This window comes from Aricia agestis, chromosome 8 (assembly GCF_905147365.1).
Source record: "Aricia agestis chromosome 8, ilAriAges1.1, whole genome shotgun sequence".
NCBI classification, from domain to species: Eukaryota; Metazoa; Arthropoda; class Insecta; order Lepidoptera; family Lycaenidae; genus Aricia; species Aricia agestis.
Window position 1 is genome coordinate 17,149,546 of NC_056413.1, and position 21,467 is coordinate 17,171,012.

At 38.8% G+C, this 21,467-nt stretch overlaps 1 protein-coding gene across 5 annotated transcripts; it reads right to left on the reverse strand.

The window, feature by feature from the left end:
• Positions 1-19,852, reverse strand: LOC121729848 (dual specificity mitogen-activated protein kinase kinase 7-like). 5 transcript variants are annotated; one of them, XM_042118492.1, is made up of 16 exons: positions 19,559-19,852; positions 18,023-18,114; positions 17,305-17,448; positions 16,669-16,896; positions 15,957-16,136; positions 13,601-13,747; positions 13,257-13,333; positions 12,375-12,641; positions 11,937-12,035; positions 11,616-11,700; positions 10,804-10,904; positions 10,052-10,134; positions 9,687-9,771; positions 8,690-8,799; positions 5,803-5,842; positions 1-1,576 (listed from the first exon to the last, which is right to left on the reverse strand). In XM_042118492.1, the coding sequence occupies exons 1-16, from the start codon at positions 19,701-19,703 to the stop codon at positions 1,498-1,500; spliced, it is 1,962 nt and encodes a 653-aa protein (XP_041974426.1). In that variant the 5' UTR covers positions 19,704-19,852; the 3' UTR covers positions 1-1,497. The 5 variants fall into 5 exon arrangements, with proteins under 5 accessions (XP_041974426.1, XP_041974425.1, XP_041974429.1 ...); XM_042118491.1 differs by having other exon boundaries at positions 5,803-5,914; XM_042118495.1 differs by lacking the exon at positions 5,803-5,842 and adding an exon at positions 7,974-7,991 and having other exon boundaries at positions 1,553-1,576; positions 19,559-19,851.
• Positions 19,853-21,467: the final 1,615 nt, after the last annotated feature.

The window sequence follows — 21,467 nt, forward strand, 5'->3', positions numbered from 1 at the left end:
CTTTGGTGTGTAGACAGCTTTAAAAGCAAAAAAACATAATAGAGAAAGCCATAGATAATAATTTATAATAGATAATGAAATTAAAGATCAAATGAAAAGAATTATGACGAGGTAAATAGCAAGACAATCGGGTGAAAAGTAAAAAGGTCTATTGCTTTAAGGTAAATAAAAAATAGGCATCAGCTTTTAAACAACGACTAGCTTCCGTTTAGACCACACGTTTTCTAAGCAACTAGATAAGCGCACAAGACGTTTGCTGAAAAAATCTAACTCGTACCCAACATTTTAAATCCTCTAGCTGGCATCCGTTGTGCTATTGCAGAATTACCCTCACGCGTGTGCAGAAAATTTCGTAATATTGTTTAAAGCTTTCTACAATGTTTGACTTGTCCATTTTAAAATTCTACAGGCAAGGAAGTGTGGCTGCTGTTTGTTGTAGTTACAATTTCAAAAATTCATTTGTGAATTAAGATTAAAAGTTTTTAAAGTAAATAAATATTGCAATAAAATTGCAATTAGAATTTTAAAATGGACCGTCGAAGTTTAAAGGCTTCGATATTTAAAATTTGAAAAACAGTACATCACCAGTGTTACCAGGTGCTCCTACTTAAACAGTTTTAAATTCACCTCGTCTACCTGTTACTCTGAACGCCAATATCCACTACAAACTATTTTAAATACTATTATTTGTATATGCCTCTCAAAGACCTTTCCATTTCAGGCAACCTACAATCCACAATCTATGGTTTTAAACCTGGCAACACTGATAATATCAAACAGTTGGGTACGTAGTATTGCTAACACGACAACACTGCCACACATAGCTTGTTTTATACTCGTCTCTTGTCTGTTTTGACTCATAAGACAGAGATAGCAATACTAATTCGCAATATGAACAAGATATGTAGCGCCAGCTTTAGATTTAGACATCACTCATCAGTTAATGTTAAAGCTAGAAACATTAGACAAGCGCGACCCAACTGTACGTTTTACGAATAATGCAAGAATATTTTACAGGTTTTAGATTTCTCTTATTCGAATTGTCCGATTACGTCCCGGGCCTTCCTAGACATAGCTACACTGCAGCGACGCGATATTTCACAGCCCATACCTAATAGAGTGCCTTGTCGATTAGATCGGTTTAAGCAATTCGATTTTAAACAAAGAATGTTTCCCGAGCTGTAAGCGTCAATCCAGACCGCAACGCGACCCGTAGATGCATTTCTACATTTGTACTGAATTTTAATTTCGACAGACAGATTTAAATTTCGTGAGACGTCTTGCACATCTGTTAAATCCAAACTTTAGAAATGCATCTACGCGTCGCGTTGCGGTCGGAACTAACCCTAGGAATATGTCACGTCGCTCCACTTTTAGTGCAGTCTTACTTCAACTGTTGCTTCAATTATAAGCTAGTACTCTCGCATGTTCGGCATGCTATCTAGCAATGCACGTACGTATGTAGGGTCGCGCGTTTCCAGTTGCGTCCGTGAGTCGCTAGTCTGCGGGGCGCGGCGGCGGCGCGCGCGGCGGCAGCGGCGACGCCGGCACGCTCCAACTCTCTGAGGTGCCCCATCTGTTTATATTGTTTTATTTAAAGTAATTGAATTACAAATATGCGCATACAAATAGGTGAACACTACACTTTTTACTCGACTACGGCGATGCAAAAAGGAGGGTTATGATTTTGATTATATAGTATGTATTCCTTAGTTATAAAATTTGTAACAAAGATTGTCATAAGCAATTATAAGAGTGGGCAACTATATTCGTGGAAATTAAAGATATAATTAAGACAGATTTATAATTAAGATTTTTATGAAACTTAAAAAAATTTTAGCTAGCCTACTTTAATTTTATTTTTCCGATAAATCAATAAATCTGGACACACGGAAGTGTGGCCGGGAGCCTAAATCGAGCTCAAAGAACTGGTAGGCAGCTCCCGTGTGTAGACTTACACTTAACATATCGTCGTCTAAAAGTGTTAACCTGCTAACTCCAAAAGTACAAATTTTCAGGATACAAATAAAACATTCCTATTCTAAAAGTAGGCAGTAAAATGAAAAACTGTAAATACCGTTGGCGGGGAATAATTTGTATTTATTATTTTTATTACAAATAACATGCTGACTTGTATTTTTATAAAGTTATCGAAAAAAAAAGGAGTTATAACAATTTATTTTTACAATAATACCATGGAGAGCAACCCAGATACGGAGTTATCATCTTTTATTTTTTACAACAGTCTAATTAAATTACTTTAGTATAACAAATTTTACTTAAAAACAATATTTTTATAATATATTTAACGAAATAATGTTCAGAATCTTTTTTTTTCTGATTAACTTATAATATTATAACCAAAGCCTAATGTGGCAGACTATCATAAAATTCATGGTAATCTTTTGGAAGAACTAATTTGATCTGTTGTAAGTCCTGGAACTTGCGATCTTTTATGGGTAATCGATTTTCGTGTAGATTTTCCAATTCATGGTAGTATTTAGGATTGACAGTGGTTTTTCTTTGTGGCAGCTCTGACCACAGTTCAGCAAATCTCAATTTGTAAGAAATAATACCGGTAGGGCTGTACTGGAGTGCACGAATATCATTTACTTTTGCATCTCCAACTGACCTTCCTGGTCTTATAGTTTTGTAGGATTGGACAGTATCAAACTTTTTGAAAAAGTTGTGACTCAAATATTGGACATAGTATGGCTCTTTTCGAGCACTTTTGATGACGTCAATGTAATCTGCAGGGACGTTAATCACCTTGTTTTTCAGACGTCTTTCGATAGCAGAATGCATAGAATCCACTTCCATTTGGGTGTGACCCACTTCTAAATATTTTTGTTCTATCCACAGGTTATGTTTTGCGGCTGTATTAAGCAACGCGTTTGACATCACTGCATTTCGGTTTTGGTACCCACAGCCATCAGAATAAAATATAATTCTATTACATCCAGCTGGCAAATTTGGTATAACTTTATTTTCTAAGAAATCCACCCAAATGGAAGCAAATTCTTCAGCATTCATGCCACCCTCACACTCATTCCACAAATAGGAGTAGGCGTCCTTGTTTTTTAAATTTTTAAAGCACAAATTGTGGACCTGTAACTTTGTCTTATAGTACAAAACGCTTACTTTTGACACAGGACAAAGTAAAACTGCCTGTGTATCGACAGCAAAGACAACACAATTGTCCGAATCTTTGTCATTAGCTTTTTCTTTTCTAGCATCATCTTTTCTCTCCATGTGTAAGCGGTACTCGGTTTCTTCGACATTTCCTTGTTTGTATTTAGCACATTTTTCACATTCGTCCTTTTTTGGACGAAATAAAGAAATTTTTCTTTCTTCCATAATTTTATAGAACGCTGTGCTTGATAATGGTTCTGAGTTACGCGTACGACACCAGTCTGATTCATAAAAATCATAAAGAGACTTTTTGGTCTGCCACTCAGGTAATAGATAAACTCTCGACGTAGATGAACGGCAATAGTGTGATTCCATAACTGGAAGAGCATCAAAGAATGCCGTTAGGTTTTTTTGCTTCTCTTCATGAGGATTAACGTTCTGCAATGTGACACGTTGTTGTTGGGGTTTCCTGTCAGTTTTCATGTTATTCTTCCAACCATGCACTGTCATTCTTCCAATATTAAGTGTGTTAAGAAACATGGTTTGGCAAACTCTTAACTTGACATCTTCATCTCCTGTTAAATAATATACCAAAGACTGAGTTCTTCTTGACTCTTCGGAATTCTTTCGGCCTCTTGGTCTTTTTATTTGAACACTTTGCACATGCTCGTTAACGTATACCTTCTTTTCTCCCCACGTCAAGGTCTTCCAAAACTTTGTAAAAATTTCTCTTCTGGTTTTTTCTTGTATCTCTTTGCACTTCAGACTTTTTGACTCTTTGCATTTGCATCGCTCTTTTATATTTCGTGGTTCTTTTTCTTTTTCATAAGTCCATTTCGAATCAATTTTTACTCTTCCATAATATTTTTGACCATTTTCCCTTAGGCTCCTGTTTTTTTCCGCAAACCATGTTTTGCGATCAACCTTAGTTTTTTTGTTTCTGTTTTTACTTTTTATAGGAAACTCTCCATCAGAATCTGTACTTGAATATGGCACCAAAGGCTCGTTATTAGTGATGTCCTGTAAACAGTCGGTGTCGATCATTTCAATATCGACGTTCTCAACTTCAGTGAGACCCATCTCTTCCAGGTTTGACGTCTGGAGAGTTTGAATATTATCCACTGTAGAAATCTGTAAAATATCCTCGTCATGCCGGTTCGTATTGAACTGAAACACTTCGTCACCGGGGTTAATAGGCATTAAAAGGAAGTCGGAAGAAGTAGCAGATACGGCGTCACTTGGGAAAGTATTTGCAACTGAAGAAGATGGTTTAGACGAGCTTTGAGGTGGATGTAATGGGACACTGACAATACAATCGTCAGTGTTAATTTTACTTAGGGTATGATCATGTCCTATTGCTTGAACGTCATTGTATTTGGTAGGTGTTAAAACCACTTTATCATTTGGAATGACAGTGTCAAGATCTAAGAGGGTCAAGCTGTCAGAGCTATTTTCAGCACCTTTAAAAGCATAAGAATTCACAATATAAGCCATGCTTGAAGAAGTGTTAATTAAATCAGGCGGAGTTTCATTAATACACATTTGGGCTATGCGTTTCCCTCTAGAGTACTTAAATAAAACATTGCCTCTACCTTTATCCATCTGCAATAAAAGTAAACCTATATTAGCATGCAAACCTGGCGCAAAGGATAAATTAATAGCTTAGCAGTTTTATCTAGGCTTAAGTCTTCTGTAGACTTAAGGCATCTGGCGAAAATGAGAATAAAAATTCAATGAGACGAGAAGCCTTTACTAAATTTTATTTAAGTTGATATAATAATTTTGCATAGTTAATAAAATCAGACGTTACTTTTTGGAAATCCATAGCATACAATTTAATTAATATCTAGCAACATCCCGCCAAAAATACCCACAACCTACAAGCAAATGTGTGAGTGCACGCATAAGCATGCGTAAAGCACCTCTCTCCTCCCACACTGCTTAAGCATACACTCAGAGACAAGATCGTGCAAACACCACCACCACACACATTTGCTTGCAGGTTGTAGGTAGTTTTGGCGGGATATTGCTAGATATTAATTAAATTGTATAGTAATTTTGCAATCAGCACAACTCTTTTCTTTCAACAGAAGTGAAATGATAACTCCATAATTTAAAGCAATTACAAACATTATCGTAAAGGAAAATCTGTTAACTCCAGTAAACAAATGGAGCAATTATTTACAAATAGGTTATTAAAGTTATTACTTCTCATAAACCGTATTGTATAACTGATTGATGTGTAAAAAACACTTAATATGGTACTTACCTTTCATAAATAGTACGAAAACAGACGTATACCTTGTTTTGTATTTCTTTTCCAATAAGATAGAGCGGACAACTTGTCCTAGCAAGCGCGTTCGAACAAAATGGCGGAGTTGACAACTTTTACGCGCGAAAATTTGACACAGTGGAGTTATCAGATATGATTGGGCGTGTTTTTTGTTGTTTTGTATTAGTCTTATGGATTTATCATTTTCTACAATTGCAGGGCTTTTTTTTCTCTTTCCAACGATACCAAAAACTTAAAACTGATAAAAATGGAGTTAGCAGCTTAACACTTTTAGACGACGATATAGATCCATAGCTACTTCATCCACCTCTAACCGTACATCTACATCTACTTTTAAACAGTACATTATGAAAGTAATAAACCAAAATGTAGTTTACCTGTGTTGTGCGAGACGCGCGTGGCGGGGTTCGCGGCGCGCTGCAACGTGATGCCACTTGACATACCCGCTGAGGCGGCGCTTCACCAGCCCCGCGAGCGAGTGCAGCCAGCCTACACCCACCGCCCCGCTCAGACGCCGTCCACGCCCACCCGCCCGCTCGCCCCGCCCCCGCTATGGTTCTCGACTTTTTTAAATTTCGAATTTCGAACGACAATTTCTGGCCTATAATAACAAAGCGTGACCAGGAAAAAATATATGATCATTTATCGCAGCCGTACTACGTGAAGCTAATGTGATTGGTTAATTCGTCAAATTTGGAAATTCAGATTTATTTTCTTTTGACAGGACCTTAGAAGATCCTATCAAAAGGAAGACCATCGACATGGAAATTATATTTTTAACGAAATTATATTTTTAACAAACCCGAAGTAAGGTAACTCATAAAGAATAAAGACATATTATTCATGGTCAGGCTATGTTTTAAAAATCGAATACGTCAGTTTGACAGTCAAACTTCGTATGTGTCAAAGTAAGCGGCCATATTGTAAGAAGGCGCGTACTCACCCGTGTCGTGAACCAAAGTGGAGGTGGGGGCCGTACCATATGCCTTGTTACACAGCAGTGAGCGAAGCCATGAGGGACTATGAGTATGAGGACCTCACACCTCGCTAAAACCCGTAGATGGCGCTAATGTCAAGTTTTTTTTTAATAGAATTCAAGGCCAAAGTTTTTTGGCTGGCGCTTGTGTCAAGTTTTTTTATAATCTAAATTTAAGGCCAAAGTGTAGTTAGATCGGTGTGAGGTCATGTTTAGTGTAGCGAGGCATGTGATAGAGCAACAGATGGCGATATGGGCGTGAGGACAGCAAAGCACATGTTTACTTGGCACGCTAATGTGTACACTTGTGTAGCTCACTGTACGTTCATTTAGAAATTATAAAAATGCTCTTAAAACCAGTGACAAGAGCTATTAAGATAATATAAGACACTGTTTCACTAAAATTAAATTAATTATGCAATAAAGATAGGAGGAAGAACTCGTTCACTCAGTGTAGCTGTACAATATAGTGTACACATTTAGTGCCATAGATTAACAATTTACATCGACTAAATAAAATACTACAGTGACCACAAGAGTTTGTAGATATAAAATACAGATTTTTTATCTTGATCTTTTATGAATCTTCAAATTATTTGGAAATGGTATCACATTTTTCCAAACGCTTGTGGTCTAACCTTGTTTTCATAAACGCTTTCAGATAGAAAGTCAATGACATAGATAATAAAGATCAATTTCGATTGAACTAGTCTAGAAAGTGCTACATTTTTTTACTTTCTTCGTCAGGGAAGAATTGAGAAGTAAAAAAGTGTAGAGTTTCCTCAATAATACAGCTACTAAGTATTGCTGTGTCAAGCTGCATGTTAGTTAGAGCCCACATATAGTGTCTGTGTATCACAATCAAAAGTGAGGTGACTATACCACATGTAACGAACATAAGTTTGTGCGTTGTACGAGCAAAACATTTCCACCATAATGCATAGCCGAACGTATATTGGCAGTAGAATATATATTTTGCTTTTTTGAAACTTCTGGGTCCTACCCACCTACCCCCTAACCTCTTCGGCAAAAGCAGAGCCGCGAAGCTTAAGCAAATTTTGTCTCATTGGAGTAAAAACAATGATGGGACAGTGAAACAAATAAATGGATGATCGTATATGGCAGAAACGATTGTATTCAACGAAAAAAACGGTGGCAAAATCAACAGAACATGTTATAAAAAACTAAACTGTCAATGTCAAAGGTATAAAATATGATACCAGAATATTTCTTTAGGCTATTAGTTAAATACAATCATTTTAAGGCAGAATGGCTAGCGCAGCGGTTTTAGAATAGTTTTGGTCTTTAGGCTGGCTGCCCTCGAATTAAAAAGTTTAGGTGCAAGAGAAAATATCTGTTAAATATTTTATACACTGGTCAGTCGTGTAAGGAAATTTTGTATTTACACCAGTCGTTATACAGATTATACCAAAGCATCTATATACAATATACATAAATACAGTAGGTAAGCCTGCCCCTATAACCGAAGCCAATAAGTACACATAATATAATAGGTGTATGTGCGTTGCCCGTATACCACAAGCTACTCAAGGGGACATCAAAATGTTTTACCTCAAAAACTTATGATACCTGCAATGGTAACGTAACATTTACAATTTGTATTTGGCAGTTTTTTTTTGGCAAAAAAAACTGTTGGTGGAGTGACTATAAGACTAGTAATGTAATAATAGACAACATAATCCTACTGTCAGTAACAGTAATATTTCTGAATCAGATACTTATAAAAATAACATTCGATATAAAACAAAAGAAAAAAATCATATTATAGATGAGCTTTCCAAAATAAAACAAAAAGTTTATGAAGTTCATAACTAGTATTAGGCTACAGAAAGCTTTATTTTTAATTATAACTGCTAACCTGACTGGTTGTGACTATTCCTATTTAAAACGTTTCTACTGTCCATATAAAAACCAGAAATTGAACTTTCGTTTGATATACGAAAATAAAACTGATTTTATATTTTATTACTCTACGATCTAATCAAATATAGTTCCTTAACAAACTATCTAATAGTGTAACAAAAGGTAATAAAAAAAATAACCAAAAAAAATAATGACGATTAAAAATTTGGTCGTGGTTCACTAAGAAAATTGTATCAACCCATCTCAACTTGTCACTTTCATTCACTCACACACATTTTTAATTTCGTATAAATAAGGTCTAAACAAATTTAAAAAATCTTTAGATAAACTAGACGACATGTAAGTCGCACATACAGAGAGGTCAGAGGTGTGTATGTGCGCCTCATGTGTGCATGTATACTCACCCTGGTCGTCGTGGTGGGCGTGTTTAGTGGGCGGGGCGTGCGCGAGCTCGGTGCGGTACCCGTTGCGGAGCTCCGCCCGCGTCAGGCTTTGACTCCGCCCCTCTGACAGTCTGATGACGAAATAATAGAATTACGAGTTTGTTACTAGCACTTGATGTCTCTCGTTTGTGTATTATAAACTGTCTGCATTTTGTTGCGCCATAATGATAAAAAAGTATATCTTTACTAATATTATAAAGCTGAACAGTTTGTTTGTTGGTTTGAACGCGATAATCTTAGGGATTACTGGACCGATTTCAAAAATTATTTCACCCATGTCTAGCTAACATGTCCCTGAATGAGAAGCCGGGGTAGACTACTAGTTAATATTGATAAAATTTAGATGATGCCTGCAGCATAGCGCGGAAATCATAAATTTAACAATCCTATGGACTTTTCATTCTAAATTTTGTCTACGCCGCACACTGGTCCCAAAGTAAAATAAATGGGACATTAAGAATTTTCGGATCGAAGGTCAACGGATCAGGCTGATTTTTTTTTGTAGACAGCTGATGTAATTACAAGTCACTTTTATAGATGTCGTTTTTTTTCAATATACCGTATCTACAGAGATAAAAAATAATTAATTATTTTTTGTATGGACGTAATCATAATTTTGTCATTTTATTCCAAGATTCAAACGTATTCAAAATAAATCATAGCACATCTTATAGAGGGACTCTTGTCGTACATTTTTGTCATAGACACTCAACTGCGATTTTTGCGCCTTTTAGAGCTACAGGCACTTTATTTTTTTTTTAGTCAGCGGACGAATCTGTTTTTTTTGTAGCATCTGATGCAATTACAAGTCACTTTTATAGATGTCCTTTTTTTCACAATATCCATGGGCGTATCGAGGGGGGCAGCTGCCCCCGTGCCCCCCTCGATACGCCCATGGATATTGTGATTGTGTTAATATTGTTGCATGACGGATATTCGGCATCAGTATTTACGTTACCTATTATTGAGCAGTAGCGGCGAGGGCGGGTGCGGGTGCAGCCTCTCCAGCAGCGCCGGCGGCTCCATTTCGTAGCTGCCGTTTGCTGGAATACATTTTACAGTACAAGTAGAAAGGTAGTTTTCTCCTTTCAAGAAAGCCAGTAGCGGCGATTGGGGGGGGGGGGGTCGACACTAGGCGACCACCCAAGAAGCGGGATAAAAAGGGACGCCGCAGGCAAGCACTAGCAGGAGCCTGGGCGCCGAAGAAATTTCGGCACTGAGAAAATGCTAAAACCGGCACTGACATTTTCAAAGTCTTTTCAATACCCAATCCAATCGAAAACTATTTGAAAGTTGATTTTTTTTGTATCTAATTATACTCACTGTCGTGGTGTGGCAGGGGGAGTGGTCGAGCGGTCCGCGGCGGCGGCTCGGGAGACCGGCCCGTGCTGTGCTCGCGGCTCAGGCTGGAGTATACACAAACATTACTAGAGCATATGTGAGAAACAGACAACACGCAACAGGGCACATACAACATCTGACATCATGTCTGACAACGCATTGCAACGAGGAAGCATCCATATTAATATTACGAACGTGTGTCTGTCTGTCTGTCTGTAGGTTACCTTTTCACGCTCAAACCGCTGAACTGATTTTGCTGAGATACTTTGAAACACCGGAAATGACATAGGATAGTTTTTATCCCAAAAATGTACGGTTCGCCTGCTACAAATGAATTTTGGCGCAACGGAGTTGCAGTCGTCATCTTGTATTATATACAATGTATGCATAACTTAAACAGCAACGACTTAACTGTGTTGATGTGGCTGTCTTAATCAAAAGTTAACAGAGGGGTTAGTGCGAGTTTTATTCGATCATACGCATCGAGCACGTTCACGCGAATTTATATGGGATCAAAGCAGTATCCACGTCAGCCAGTAGATGGCGCTGCTTTGATTCCATATAAATTCGCGTTAACGTGCTTGATGCGTATGATCGAATAAAACTCGCACTAACCCCTCTGTCAACAAATCACATCTTAGCTACAACGTAATGCCATACTAACGACTGCGAGCTAGCTTGAACAGTCCTTATTATGTAGTACAATTAGTTCCTTCATAAATATTATGTTTTACCTTCTATGTCTAGGCGTGGACTGTAAATCGACTCTGGATCTCCTCTGCTGGTTTTGATGGTAAAACCTTTGTAGAACTATGGGACTAGTGTTACCCGAACTCTGTGGATAAAATTTTAACGTTAATTACATATTACATGCCTAAGATATAAACAAATAGGGCAAGTTCGGATAAGTACTTTTACAACTTTCCGGTCATACCAAGCACCCAAACTTACTCTGATTACCACTAATTATTTTATCTACAATTATTAATTAAGAAGAAGTAGTATTAGTACTATGATACTTCCTAATTGACATAATATATGTGACTCGTGGTGGCTATATTCTCATTTTGATTTACAATAATATTATTTATGTTTCAAGTTACTTAAATCAATCATCACAGAGATAAATGGTATAGGGGTTGTGTATTAATCGTGTAAATTAGGGTGGGTTGCACCAAATTACTTTAACTACAATTTTAACTTTAACCATAACAAAATGTTAAATGAACTGTCAAATCCCTAGTAAAAGTCCATAATGGACGCCATATTTGACGATAACCTGGACCTTAACTATAACTACGCCTCTGGTGCAAACCACCCTAAATATGTTAAAAGTGTCGTTTATATTCAGCCCTGTTGGGAAGTGAGCAGGGCGAGAATGTAAATAGTCACTCGCGCTGCCACTCGTCATGCCGCATGCAGTGTAAACCTCACACGCGTCGTTACTGCCGCAGAAGTATCGCCGGCAGCACGAGGTGCAGCGGCAGTGGCTGAATGTAAACGTCCCATAACAGTGACATAAAATGGTATAATATAATATACGTACCGCAGGCGAGGCGGGGGAGGCGCGGAAGCGGTTGTCTGTGGACACGCGCCGCACGGGAGTGGGCGGGGCCACTGCCTCCAGCGTCCTGTACGCAAAACGTATATTGTTATACTGTGCAGAAACATGTCAAGTTAATAAGCTATTTTATGTTTCAGGTTTGCTACACACGTTTTCTATAGGTAGGAAGAAAATAGGGTACCTTTTGTTTAGTCTTTAGAATTTATAACTCTTGTGGTTTTGTCGATTCTATATCTTGCCAAATATTCCATAATACGCAACATAAATATATAGCTAATATCTATTCAATGAAAAAAAAATTACCTTCTCCTAGGGTAAGGCGAGTGTGCAGACAGGTCGGCCTCTAGACTGGCGGGCTGCGAGCTACTACCGCCCGCGTTGCTCGCCTGCGCCCACCATGCTCTGTACGAAATTGTGTGTTTATGTTTCTATAGTAGTTTCTGTTTACTTTGACATCAAACGAACCGTTGGCAAAAGGATTCTTAGTGATGCTGTATATTATATTACAGCTAATAATATAAGAATTTATGCAGTGTGAACAAAACCGGCTTTATAATAGTGACTGTTTCTTACTAATTACTATGCAAGTTATTTGATGTGTAAAAATGAAGTATATTAAGTGAAAAGTAAAGTAGTTTCTTCACGATTAAATGTTTTAAAAACAATAATTTTAGGTGAATTTATGAGAATCCTGGTAAAACAGGTTTCTTTACGTAAGCAAATTTCGTTTGATAAAAGTACCTCGCGGGAGTAGGCGTGGCCTGTTCCGGCGTCCAGTACTGTGACGTCACGAAGTTCCTCACGGGCTGCGGAGTGACCGGCGTCTCGGGGCCGGAGTTGATGGAGCTGCTCGAGCCGAGGTTGGGCTTGGGCTGTGGGGACTGGCCCGAGATGGGTAAAGAGGAGTACCACGCCCCGACCGACACAGCGCTGGCCGCTGACTTCACGACAAACGGGTGTTCCAGCAGCTTCGCGTACTTCGGTCGATGCCTGTAGTTCTTTGTTAAGCTGCAACGAGTTATTGGGATTTAGATTGAAACTTATTGAATTTTAACTAATTATTAAAACATTAGTATAAATAATCGGCCAAGTGCAAGTCGGACTTGCGCACGAAGGGTTCCGTACCATTTTAGAACAAAATTAAGCCAAAAATTGTGTTTTTTGTATAGGAGCCCCCCTTAAATATTAATTTTATTTTGTTTTTAATATTTGTTGTTATAGCGGCAACAGATATACATAGCCTGTGAAAATTTCAACTCCCTAGCTATTACCTTTCTTGAGTTACAGCCTGGAGATAGACAGACAGACAGACGGACAGACAACAAAGTCTTAGTAATAGGATCCCGTTTTTACCCTTTGGGTACGGAACCCTAAAACGCTGCGTAGAACAGACGTTTTAGAAATATGCTTTTCCTTGTCTAATATGTTTGCTGAGTCGCTAAACAGACAAGGACAAAATACAATTTTATAATATCCTTATTCATTTTAATATTATTATTTTAAATAAGGGGTTAAAATAGAATTATTTTCCAATCTGAATATTGATCAAAAAATGAAATGAAAATCAATCTGAATTTTAAAAAACATGAGAAGACGTGAATTATTAAAATAAAGACATCTTACCATTGTGAAACAAATAATTTGAATTCTGGACTAAAGTGACTGTCTTCGGGTAGGTGTGGAGGATCATCTGATATCACCTGAAAAAATAAATCACCTAAAGTTTGTCAGGAAAACGTAACGATTAGTAAAATAACTATGAATAATTCAGACATACATATTATTATGATCTACTTATGATATACATAAATTTAAAAAAAAAATATATGTCGCCCAGAGAATCACCCATAAATTAAGTAACTGTTTTTCTATACTTAACAAATAATTTTCTGTGTTACTCACCCAATCTTAAATAATAGTAGAAAATATAAGGTTTTTCTAGAAGGTAGTAAATCCATGCTACATACCCTGGTGAGCACCTCGAAGTCGTTCTGGCAGTCGCGGTAGGGAAACACGCCAGTAGCGAGCTCCACCAGCGAGATGCCCAGCGACCACACGTCCGCGCGGATGTCGTAGTCCGGCCGCGACGGATCCGGCGGGTCGATGCGCTCCGGCTGCGACAAGTTACATAATTTAAAAAAATAGGAGGAACGAGTTTAAGCATTTCTGGTAGGTTTTTTTAATGAGGTTTGACGGCCCTGTAGCCGAAGGTCGAAGGCTATATAGCCATTAAAACACAAAAACTCATTAGAGTGAAAGAGAAAAATATCCTTTCGTCCTTTGCTTTCGACCTCTGTGGCTCAGTGGTGAGCGCGTTGGTAGCTCAAGCCGGGGGTCGCGGGTTCGAATCCCGCCGACGGAACAAACAGTTTTCGAAGTTCCTGGGTCATGGATGTGTATTAAATATGTGTATCATATAATAAAAATCTTAAATGTATGTATAGTATAAAAGTATTAAATATATTTCCGTTGTCTGGTACCCGTAACACAAGTCCTTCAGGTACTTACCACGGGGCCAGACTGACGTGGTGTAAAGCGTCCATAGATATTATTATTATTATTATTATTATTATTTGCTTTTGTCTAAGGTTGTCCTCACAGAAATAAATCAAGATAGAACGGCTAAGCGGATGGAGTACGCGTGTTTTAATCTTGCAGTATACTGCAAGATTCGTTGAACGTTCATTTAGTCAGCGCGCACGTCTCGACTTGATTACACCAAAGTGGTTGTGCAAAAATGCCTCATTGTGCAGTGTTTAATTGTAAAAACAGAAGTACGAAAGTGAATCGGTCAAAAGGAGGTATTTCTTTTCAGGGGTAAGTTATTTGTTTGTTGACACGAGTGATTACTTAGCAACGCACGCGCGTCGCCGTTCTATCATGATTAATTTCTGTGGTTGTCCTAGTTTAAAAACCAAAATTATTTTGCTAACAATTTAAAATGCATCTATAATTCAATAAACATGTGTGGGATTGTGCGTGGTGGCCAAAGGAAGATCTTCCGACCGAGCGAGGTGGTATGCTCGGTCAGGCCGAAGCCCACGTGATTTCAGCTGTCGTATATATACCGACGCGCTCAGAAAACTTCGATAGCGCGATGCAGGAATGTTAGGCGAATTGTGGGTACCGCCACATCACTCCCCCCCGAAGACCGGAGGTCGAACCTTGAAGTCTTGACGCTTGAGCCAGTGCCAGTGAGTTCCAGTGAGTCGGAACTGTTGCATTGAGTCCCAGTGAGTCGGAACTGTAAGCTGCTGCACGGGATCCAGTGAGTCGGATAAGCTGCCGTGCGGGGCCGATGCTACGTGCTGACCAGGAGAGATGTTCTCGCTTGCTGACCGATCGGTGTAGTGAGAAAGCCCGATGATGCCGATGCGGAGTCGCCCAGGCCGCGGTACATTGCGGCTAGTGGAAGATGTACCCGATGAGGCGATGCTGGCTGGCGCGGTGCGAAGGGGCGGGGAGTGATGATGATGAAGAAGGCGTGTTCTGTCGAGGGTCACCAATGTAGGATATGCGTGGCGGCCAAAGGAAGATCTTCAGACCGAGCGAGGTGGTATGCTCGGTCAGGCCGAAGCCCACGTGATTTCAGCTGTCGTATATATACCGACGCGCTCAGAAAACTTCGATAGCGCGATGCAGGAATGTTAGGCGAATTGTGGGTACCGCCACATCACTCCCCCCCGAAGACCGGAGGTCGAACCTTGAAGTCTTGACGCTTGAGCCAGTGCCAGTGAGTTCCAGTGAGTCGGAACTGTTGCATTGAGTCCCAGTGAGTCGGAACTGTAAGCTGCTGCACGGGATCCAGTGAGTCGGATAAGCTGCCGTGCGGGGCCGATGCTACGTGCTGACCAGGAGAGATGTTCTCGCTTGCTGACCGATCGGTGTAGTGAGAAAGCCCGATGATGCCGATGCGGAGTCGCCCAGGCCGCGGTACATTGCGGCTAGTGGAAGATGTACCCGATGAGGCGATGCTGGCTGGCGCGGTGCGAAGGGGCGGGGAGTGATGATGATGAAGAAGGCGTGTTCTGTCGAGGGTCACCAATGTAGGATATGCGTGGCGGCCAAAGGAAGATCTTCAGACCGAGCGAGGTGGTATGCTCGGTCAGGCCGAAGCCCACGTGATACATTTCAGCTGACGTATATATATCGATTATCGACGCGCTCAGAAAACTTCGATAGCGCGATGCAGGAATGTTAGGCGAATTGTGGGTACCGCCACACATGTAATTTCGACGTAAGACTCCGCGTCCATATAGACATGATTAGCTTAACAAAGATTTGAGAAATTAATGATATTTTTATGCCCTATATGACACTCACCGCCATATACGCCGCGCAGCCGGCGCTCCGCGTCTTGGCCTTGGAGTCGACGAGGCGACCGCTGATGCCGAAGTCGCAGAGCTTGACGTTGCCGCGCTCGTCCAGCAGGATGTTGGACGGTTTCACGTCGCGATGAATCACGCCGTGCGTGTCCTTCAGGTACGAGAGCGCGTTCACCGTCTGTGAAATGCATAGTAGAGTTAGGCCTAATTTCACCAACAACTGTTAAACTTAATGCTCGAACGTTACCTCTTTCGTTTTTCATATGAATGAAAGAGATGACATGACATTTTAACTTGGTTGGTGAAATTAGGCCTTGGTGAAATTAGCCTCGAGAATACAGTATATTTTGCACGAGCTCCGAGGAGTTTCAAGGAATGTTGACTGAGATAATGAATTTGTTACTTTGCCAGTATCCAAATAGATACAGTCCAGTTGCAGAGCAGGCACAAATTCTTCTACTCACATTCACATCGCCACTTGTATGTTTTATCACACAAAAATATTATGTTTGTATCCTAAATATCACGTCGCAAGTGAAAAAGACAAGTAGCAATGGGTCAATTGACGAATTTGTACTTTCTTCGCGATTGTGTTTTATAAGCACGAGTACATCAAATAAATGGCATAATATTTTACTTATTTTTGTGCAGGCAGCAACTTTCCAACTCCAAATATTATTGAGAAAATTACATAACATAACACTACTAACCGCAACAGTGACTTTTCCCAGTATCGCTTCAGGTATTGGAGCGCCGATTCTCTTCAGCAGCTTGTCGAAGCACGACGCCATCAGCTCCATGCATATCCACACGTCGGCATCGGTGACGAAGCAGCCGAGACACCGCACTATGTATGGACAGTCGTGGGACCGGACCACCACATCCAAGTCCATAAGAATACGCTTCGTCTCCTCCGAGTTGCCGGAGCGACGCATTTGCTGTGAATAAAGTACTTGTGATGAACTAAGTTTAATAAACTTAAACTTTACTCCTTTCTTTCCTCTCAACTCCTTTAAGTCTTAAAGGAATAAGTAAATTGAAATATTATTGACATGAATTTTGAAGGAACTTATTCACTTAAGAACTTGATGTCTCCCTCTATCTTCTTTAGTTCACATTATAACAAAAACAAAAGTCATTAAAATAATGCGTTTCTTTTAAATAATGTTCAGTACATTATCTTCACCATTGTAAAGATGTGAATGCAGTACTTAAAATGTCACAATGGTAGGGGATGCATATGATAAACTTAACAATTCAGTAAAACATAATACATCTAAAAGGGTTCTATTATGTGCATTCTGCAAGACACAGTGTATTGACAATTTTTAAATTCAGCAATTTACCTTGACAGCAATGATAGCTCCGGAGGGCTGATGCAACATTTTGACAACATGTCCGCACGTCCCACTGCCAAGCTCCCCCAGCTGGTGCAGGTCATTGATGTGTGATCTGTACTCCACTCCATTCACACTCAACTTGCCGCTCACCTTAAATATTTTTAACACTTTTGAATGTACTTTAAAAACAAACTGGTCCAATAAATCTTTAAACAATTTGACACACACTTGCCAGCTACATAGATGCTAACACTAGCAGCTTACAGTCAATAATAATAATTACATACCACTTATAGATATACAAATAAATAACACCAGACCAAAGTACCAAGGGTACAAGGGTACAAGTTTTTGATCAAAGCCAAAGCAGATTTAATAAATTTTATTCCAGATTCATTATATAAGTTATCACTTTCATTTAGTTAATGTGAAACTATTGGATGGAAATATATATTGACTGTATGCAACTGTGATTTTGCTTTTTTAACCTTTAACTTAAGGCAAGCTAAGAGTTCCATCTATTAAATAGACATTGAACGTAGTACAATTATTAAAAGATGTCAACGACAAATTATATAGCAGGAGACTGGTGCCCTAACTAGGTTGCCCTGTGTTATGGGGTCACCAGACCCCCCAGTCACATTTAAGTTTATAGCTATAAAAAAAGAGTAATACTAACAAGCAAATAATTTTATAATAAACAACCAACACAGTTTTTCTTTACCTTGTACACCTCTCGCATTCTATGTTCAGTGTCCGTAGCCTGTGGAGACCTCGGCGGAAATGATGGGATTTCCCGTGGAGTGAACATAAGAGCTGAAATACAAATAGATTCGTAAACAGGATTATACACCAAAGGAATAAGAAGTAAAACAGATATTTATAAAGATGGGAAGAATAACAAAAGACAAAAACATATTAATTGTTACATAGTCCTGGCATTTTAAAAGAATATAAACACTAACAGCACTAATTTGTCAAATGAATGCTTGTTCGGTGATCGAGGTAATCCGGCTTTAAACACTGCTTTAAATGGGCTAAACACTGAAGATAATACGAAAATTCATACGTGGGAGAGCCATGCTTCGGCACGAATGGGCCGGCTCGACCGGAGAAATACCACGTTCTCACAGAAAAACGGCGTGAAACAGCGCTTGCGCTGGGTTTCGCCGGGTGAGTGAGTTTACCGGAGGCCCAATACCCTATCCCTTCCCTATCCTCCCCTATTCTCTTCCCTTCCCATCCCTACCCTCCCCTGTTACCCTATTCCCTCTTAAAAGGTCGGCAACGCACCTGCAGCTCTCCTGATGCTGCGAGTGTCCATGGGCGACGGAAGTTGCTTTCCATCAGGTGACCCGTTTGCTCGTTGGCCCCCTTATTTCATTAAAAAAAAAATTTATTAATAGATAACAAATTTGATAGCCACCAAGTTATATTTCTCCGTCAACTTAGAGACTGAGCTTTCGTAAAGAAGTGCGAAAGTTATAAACAGAAGAATGTTACAGACTTTTTCAAAAAGGATTAACTAATGTTTTATTAAAACTTACTGATTTCTTACATGGTTGTAATTATTATTAACATGAACATTTTGTCTTTATGCTATAATTTAAAAATTGGTTAAAGAAACTATGGTAAATATGTTGTGTTTTATTAACATTAAATATTGCATACTATAATCCGGATGCCTCGATAATTCGAAAAGGGTCTTGTTTTTGCCTCTCCGGATTAACAAGGCCCTACTGTAGTTCAACGATTTAATATTTTTATGATGAAATAATTGATAGATTTCCAGATGTATACTGTAAAACTAAAACAAAACTCATGTTGAGATGCTGACTGGTCAGTTTACTTACAGACAAAAAAAAATCAGCAACTTTGAGAAATGTTTAGCATTCATGTAATATGTTTACTGAGTAAAGCATTTTTAATAGTAATTGCATAAAATCTAAATCTTCATTTGAAAAACAAAAACTTCCTCTGTTTACAATCCGCTCAACACAACTGCATCATCTATTGTCAAACTACAATATTGAAAGTAGAATTCATTTCTTCACTACAACAGTATTTATTATGTAAAGATGCAGAACAGACCATGGATTTATGTTTTCTCCAACAGCTTTGTATCGAAAGTTTAAACAAGGATGTTATGTAGCTTATCAAACCAAACAAATTGATTTTTACGAAAGGTTAATGGTTACACAAGTTTAAGAAGCACTTAAAACTCATATATAACATGCAATCCAAAATAAAAATAACATACGGGGCCTCGGTCTTCGCGCATTTCCAGTTCTAGGGGCACCGAGTCCTCCTTGGTTGTGGAGAGGACCCTCTCTTCCAATACGCATTTCATTTTTAAAACTCTCTTCCAAACGTTTAAGTTTTCCTTCTAATGAAGTGTTGGACATTATAATTACTAAAGTTGTGCAATCGTCACATTGAAAAGCTAATTAAATATCAACATTTATTATATTATTTACACAAAAATTATAGCAAAAAGCTGCAGTCCAAAGATTCCTTTCCTTTGCAGAATCGTCTTCGTTCTTTCGTTCACTTGTTATGTCAATTTTTGACCATAAATATTAAATCTATTCACTCTTTACTCTCTTGCGCCAAGTCAATAAATAATGGAAACAGATGGAAGCGACATAACTACAAAAAAGTGTGGCTGGCGCCATATTGCCAAGAACTAAACATGGCGGTCTATAGTGATGGGACACTCGGTTTATATTTGTCGAGGATATCGATAAACTAAGATGTTATAAGTGAGCGTCGTCGAGCGAGTTATAAGTAATATATAATATAACATATTATATATTATATTGATATCAAAAATGTTTTTTTTTATATTATATAAAAAAAACATTTTTGCCTATTTTGTCGCTATGTATACATAGAGACAAAATAGGCAAATGTTTTTTTATATTGGAGCCTCCTTAATTTTAATAAAACTATTTAATTTATTTTAAGTTTTTTAATTATTATTTTTAAGTTGTCATTATTGATATCGGGCTAAAATTATCAAAAAATCGGACAAATACTAGTTGTACTCGCGCACGAAGTGTTTACAGTTTATTTTAATTTTACCATAAATTATTATTATTATTAAAGTATGTATACAACTGAGTATTTTGTGAACATTTCAAGTGCCTATTTTTTTCGCGATATATCGAGACCGATATTGATATTTTTTTAAATATCGATGTATCGATATATCGATATTTTCTTTCAATTTCGACATCCCTATAATACGACACTTTGTCAGTTTATGTACCTCGGAGAACCGGAACATAAAATGGCGGACCGGCCACAGTATTTTGATTTGGTAGAGACCATTATGCCGAGTCCACTTATAAAAGTAAATGGCCAAAGTCTATGATTTGACCATAAAGCCTCCCGCACACAGGAGCGATAATACCGCTCGGTAAAATCGCGATTCCTTGCACACAGCAGCGATATGGCGGCGATCTTGGCTGCGATTTCTTTTTTTTATATTATGGCACTTCGGCTTAGACACTGACCTCCATTATACAAGTAGAGTTCGACAAGGCTCTACACGAACGTGGCGAGAAAAGGAACTAAAAAGGCCCATTCACGGCAGGACTGCACGGCAGTCCTGCAGTGAATGGGCCTCACTGATTGGTTCACACTAGGTATTTCCGGCCGGCAACACCGAGTGTGAACCAATCAGTGAATCAGTGAGGCCCATTCACTGCAGGACTGCCGTGCAGTCCTGCAGTGCAGTGAATGGGCCCTTTAAACGCTTCTATCATACAAAGACGTCATTTTTGACCTTATAGCATAAACCAGCCCGAAGGAGCCACAATGGGCTGTAACAATGGGTTGTTTTCTTTTTTTTTAATCTCCACCAGACGGCGCGACGGTAAACACTTCTAGATTCTCTATTGGTTCCCCACCGATCTGAAATTATCTGCAGGTTGCCATTACTGACTACATATTGGTCGTGTTTCTAAAAAATATCAGTGTACTGTCAAGTGTGACATCAAAATATATTACGCATATGCGATCATTGGCTTAAGCGATTAGGCCAGTATACTGGTAACAGTTCAGGAACACGCTGACTTAATATAATACTTGTCAAACTGAAAACTGTTAACTGAAAGAATTTTGGTGGGCATGTCACTTTCAAACTTCTTCTACTTTTTATTGTT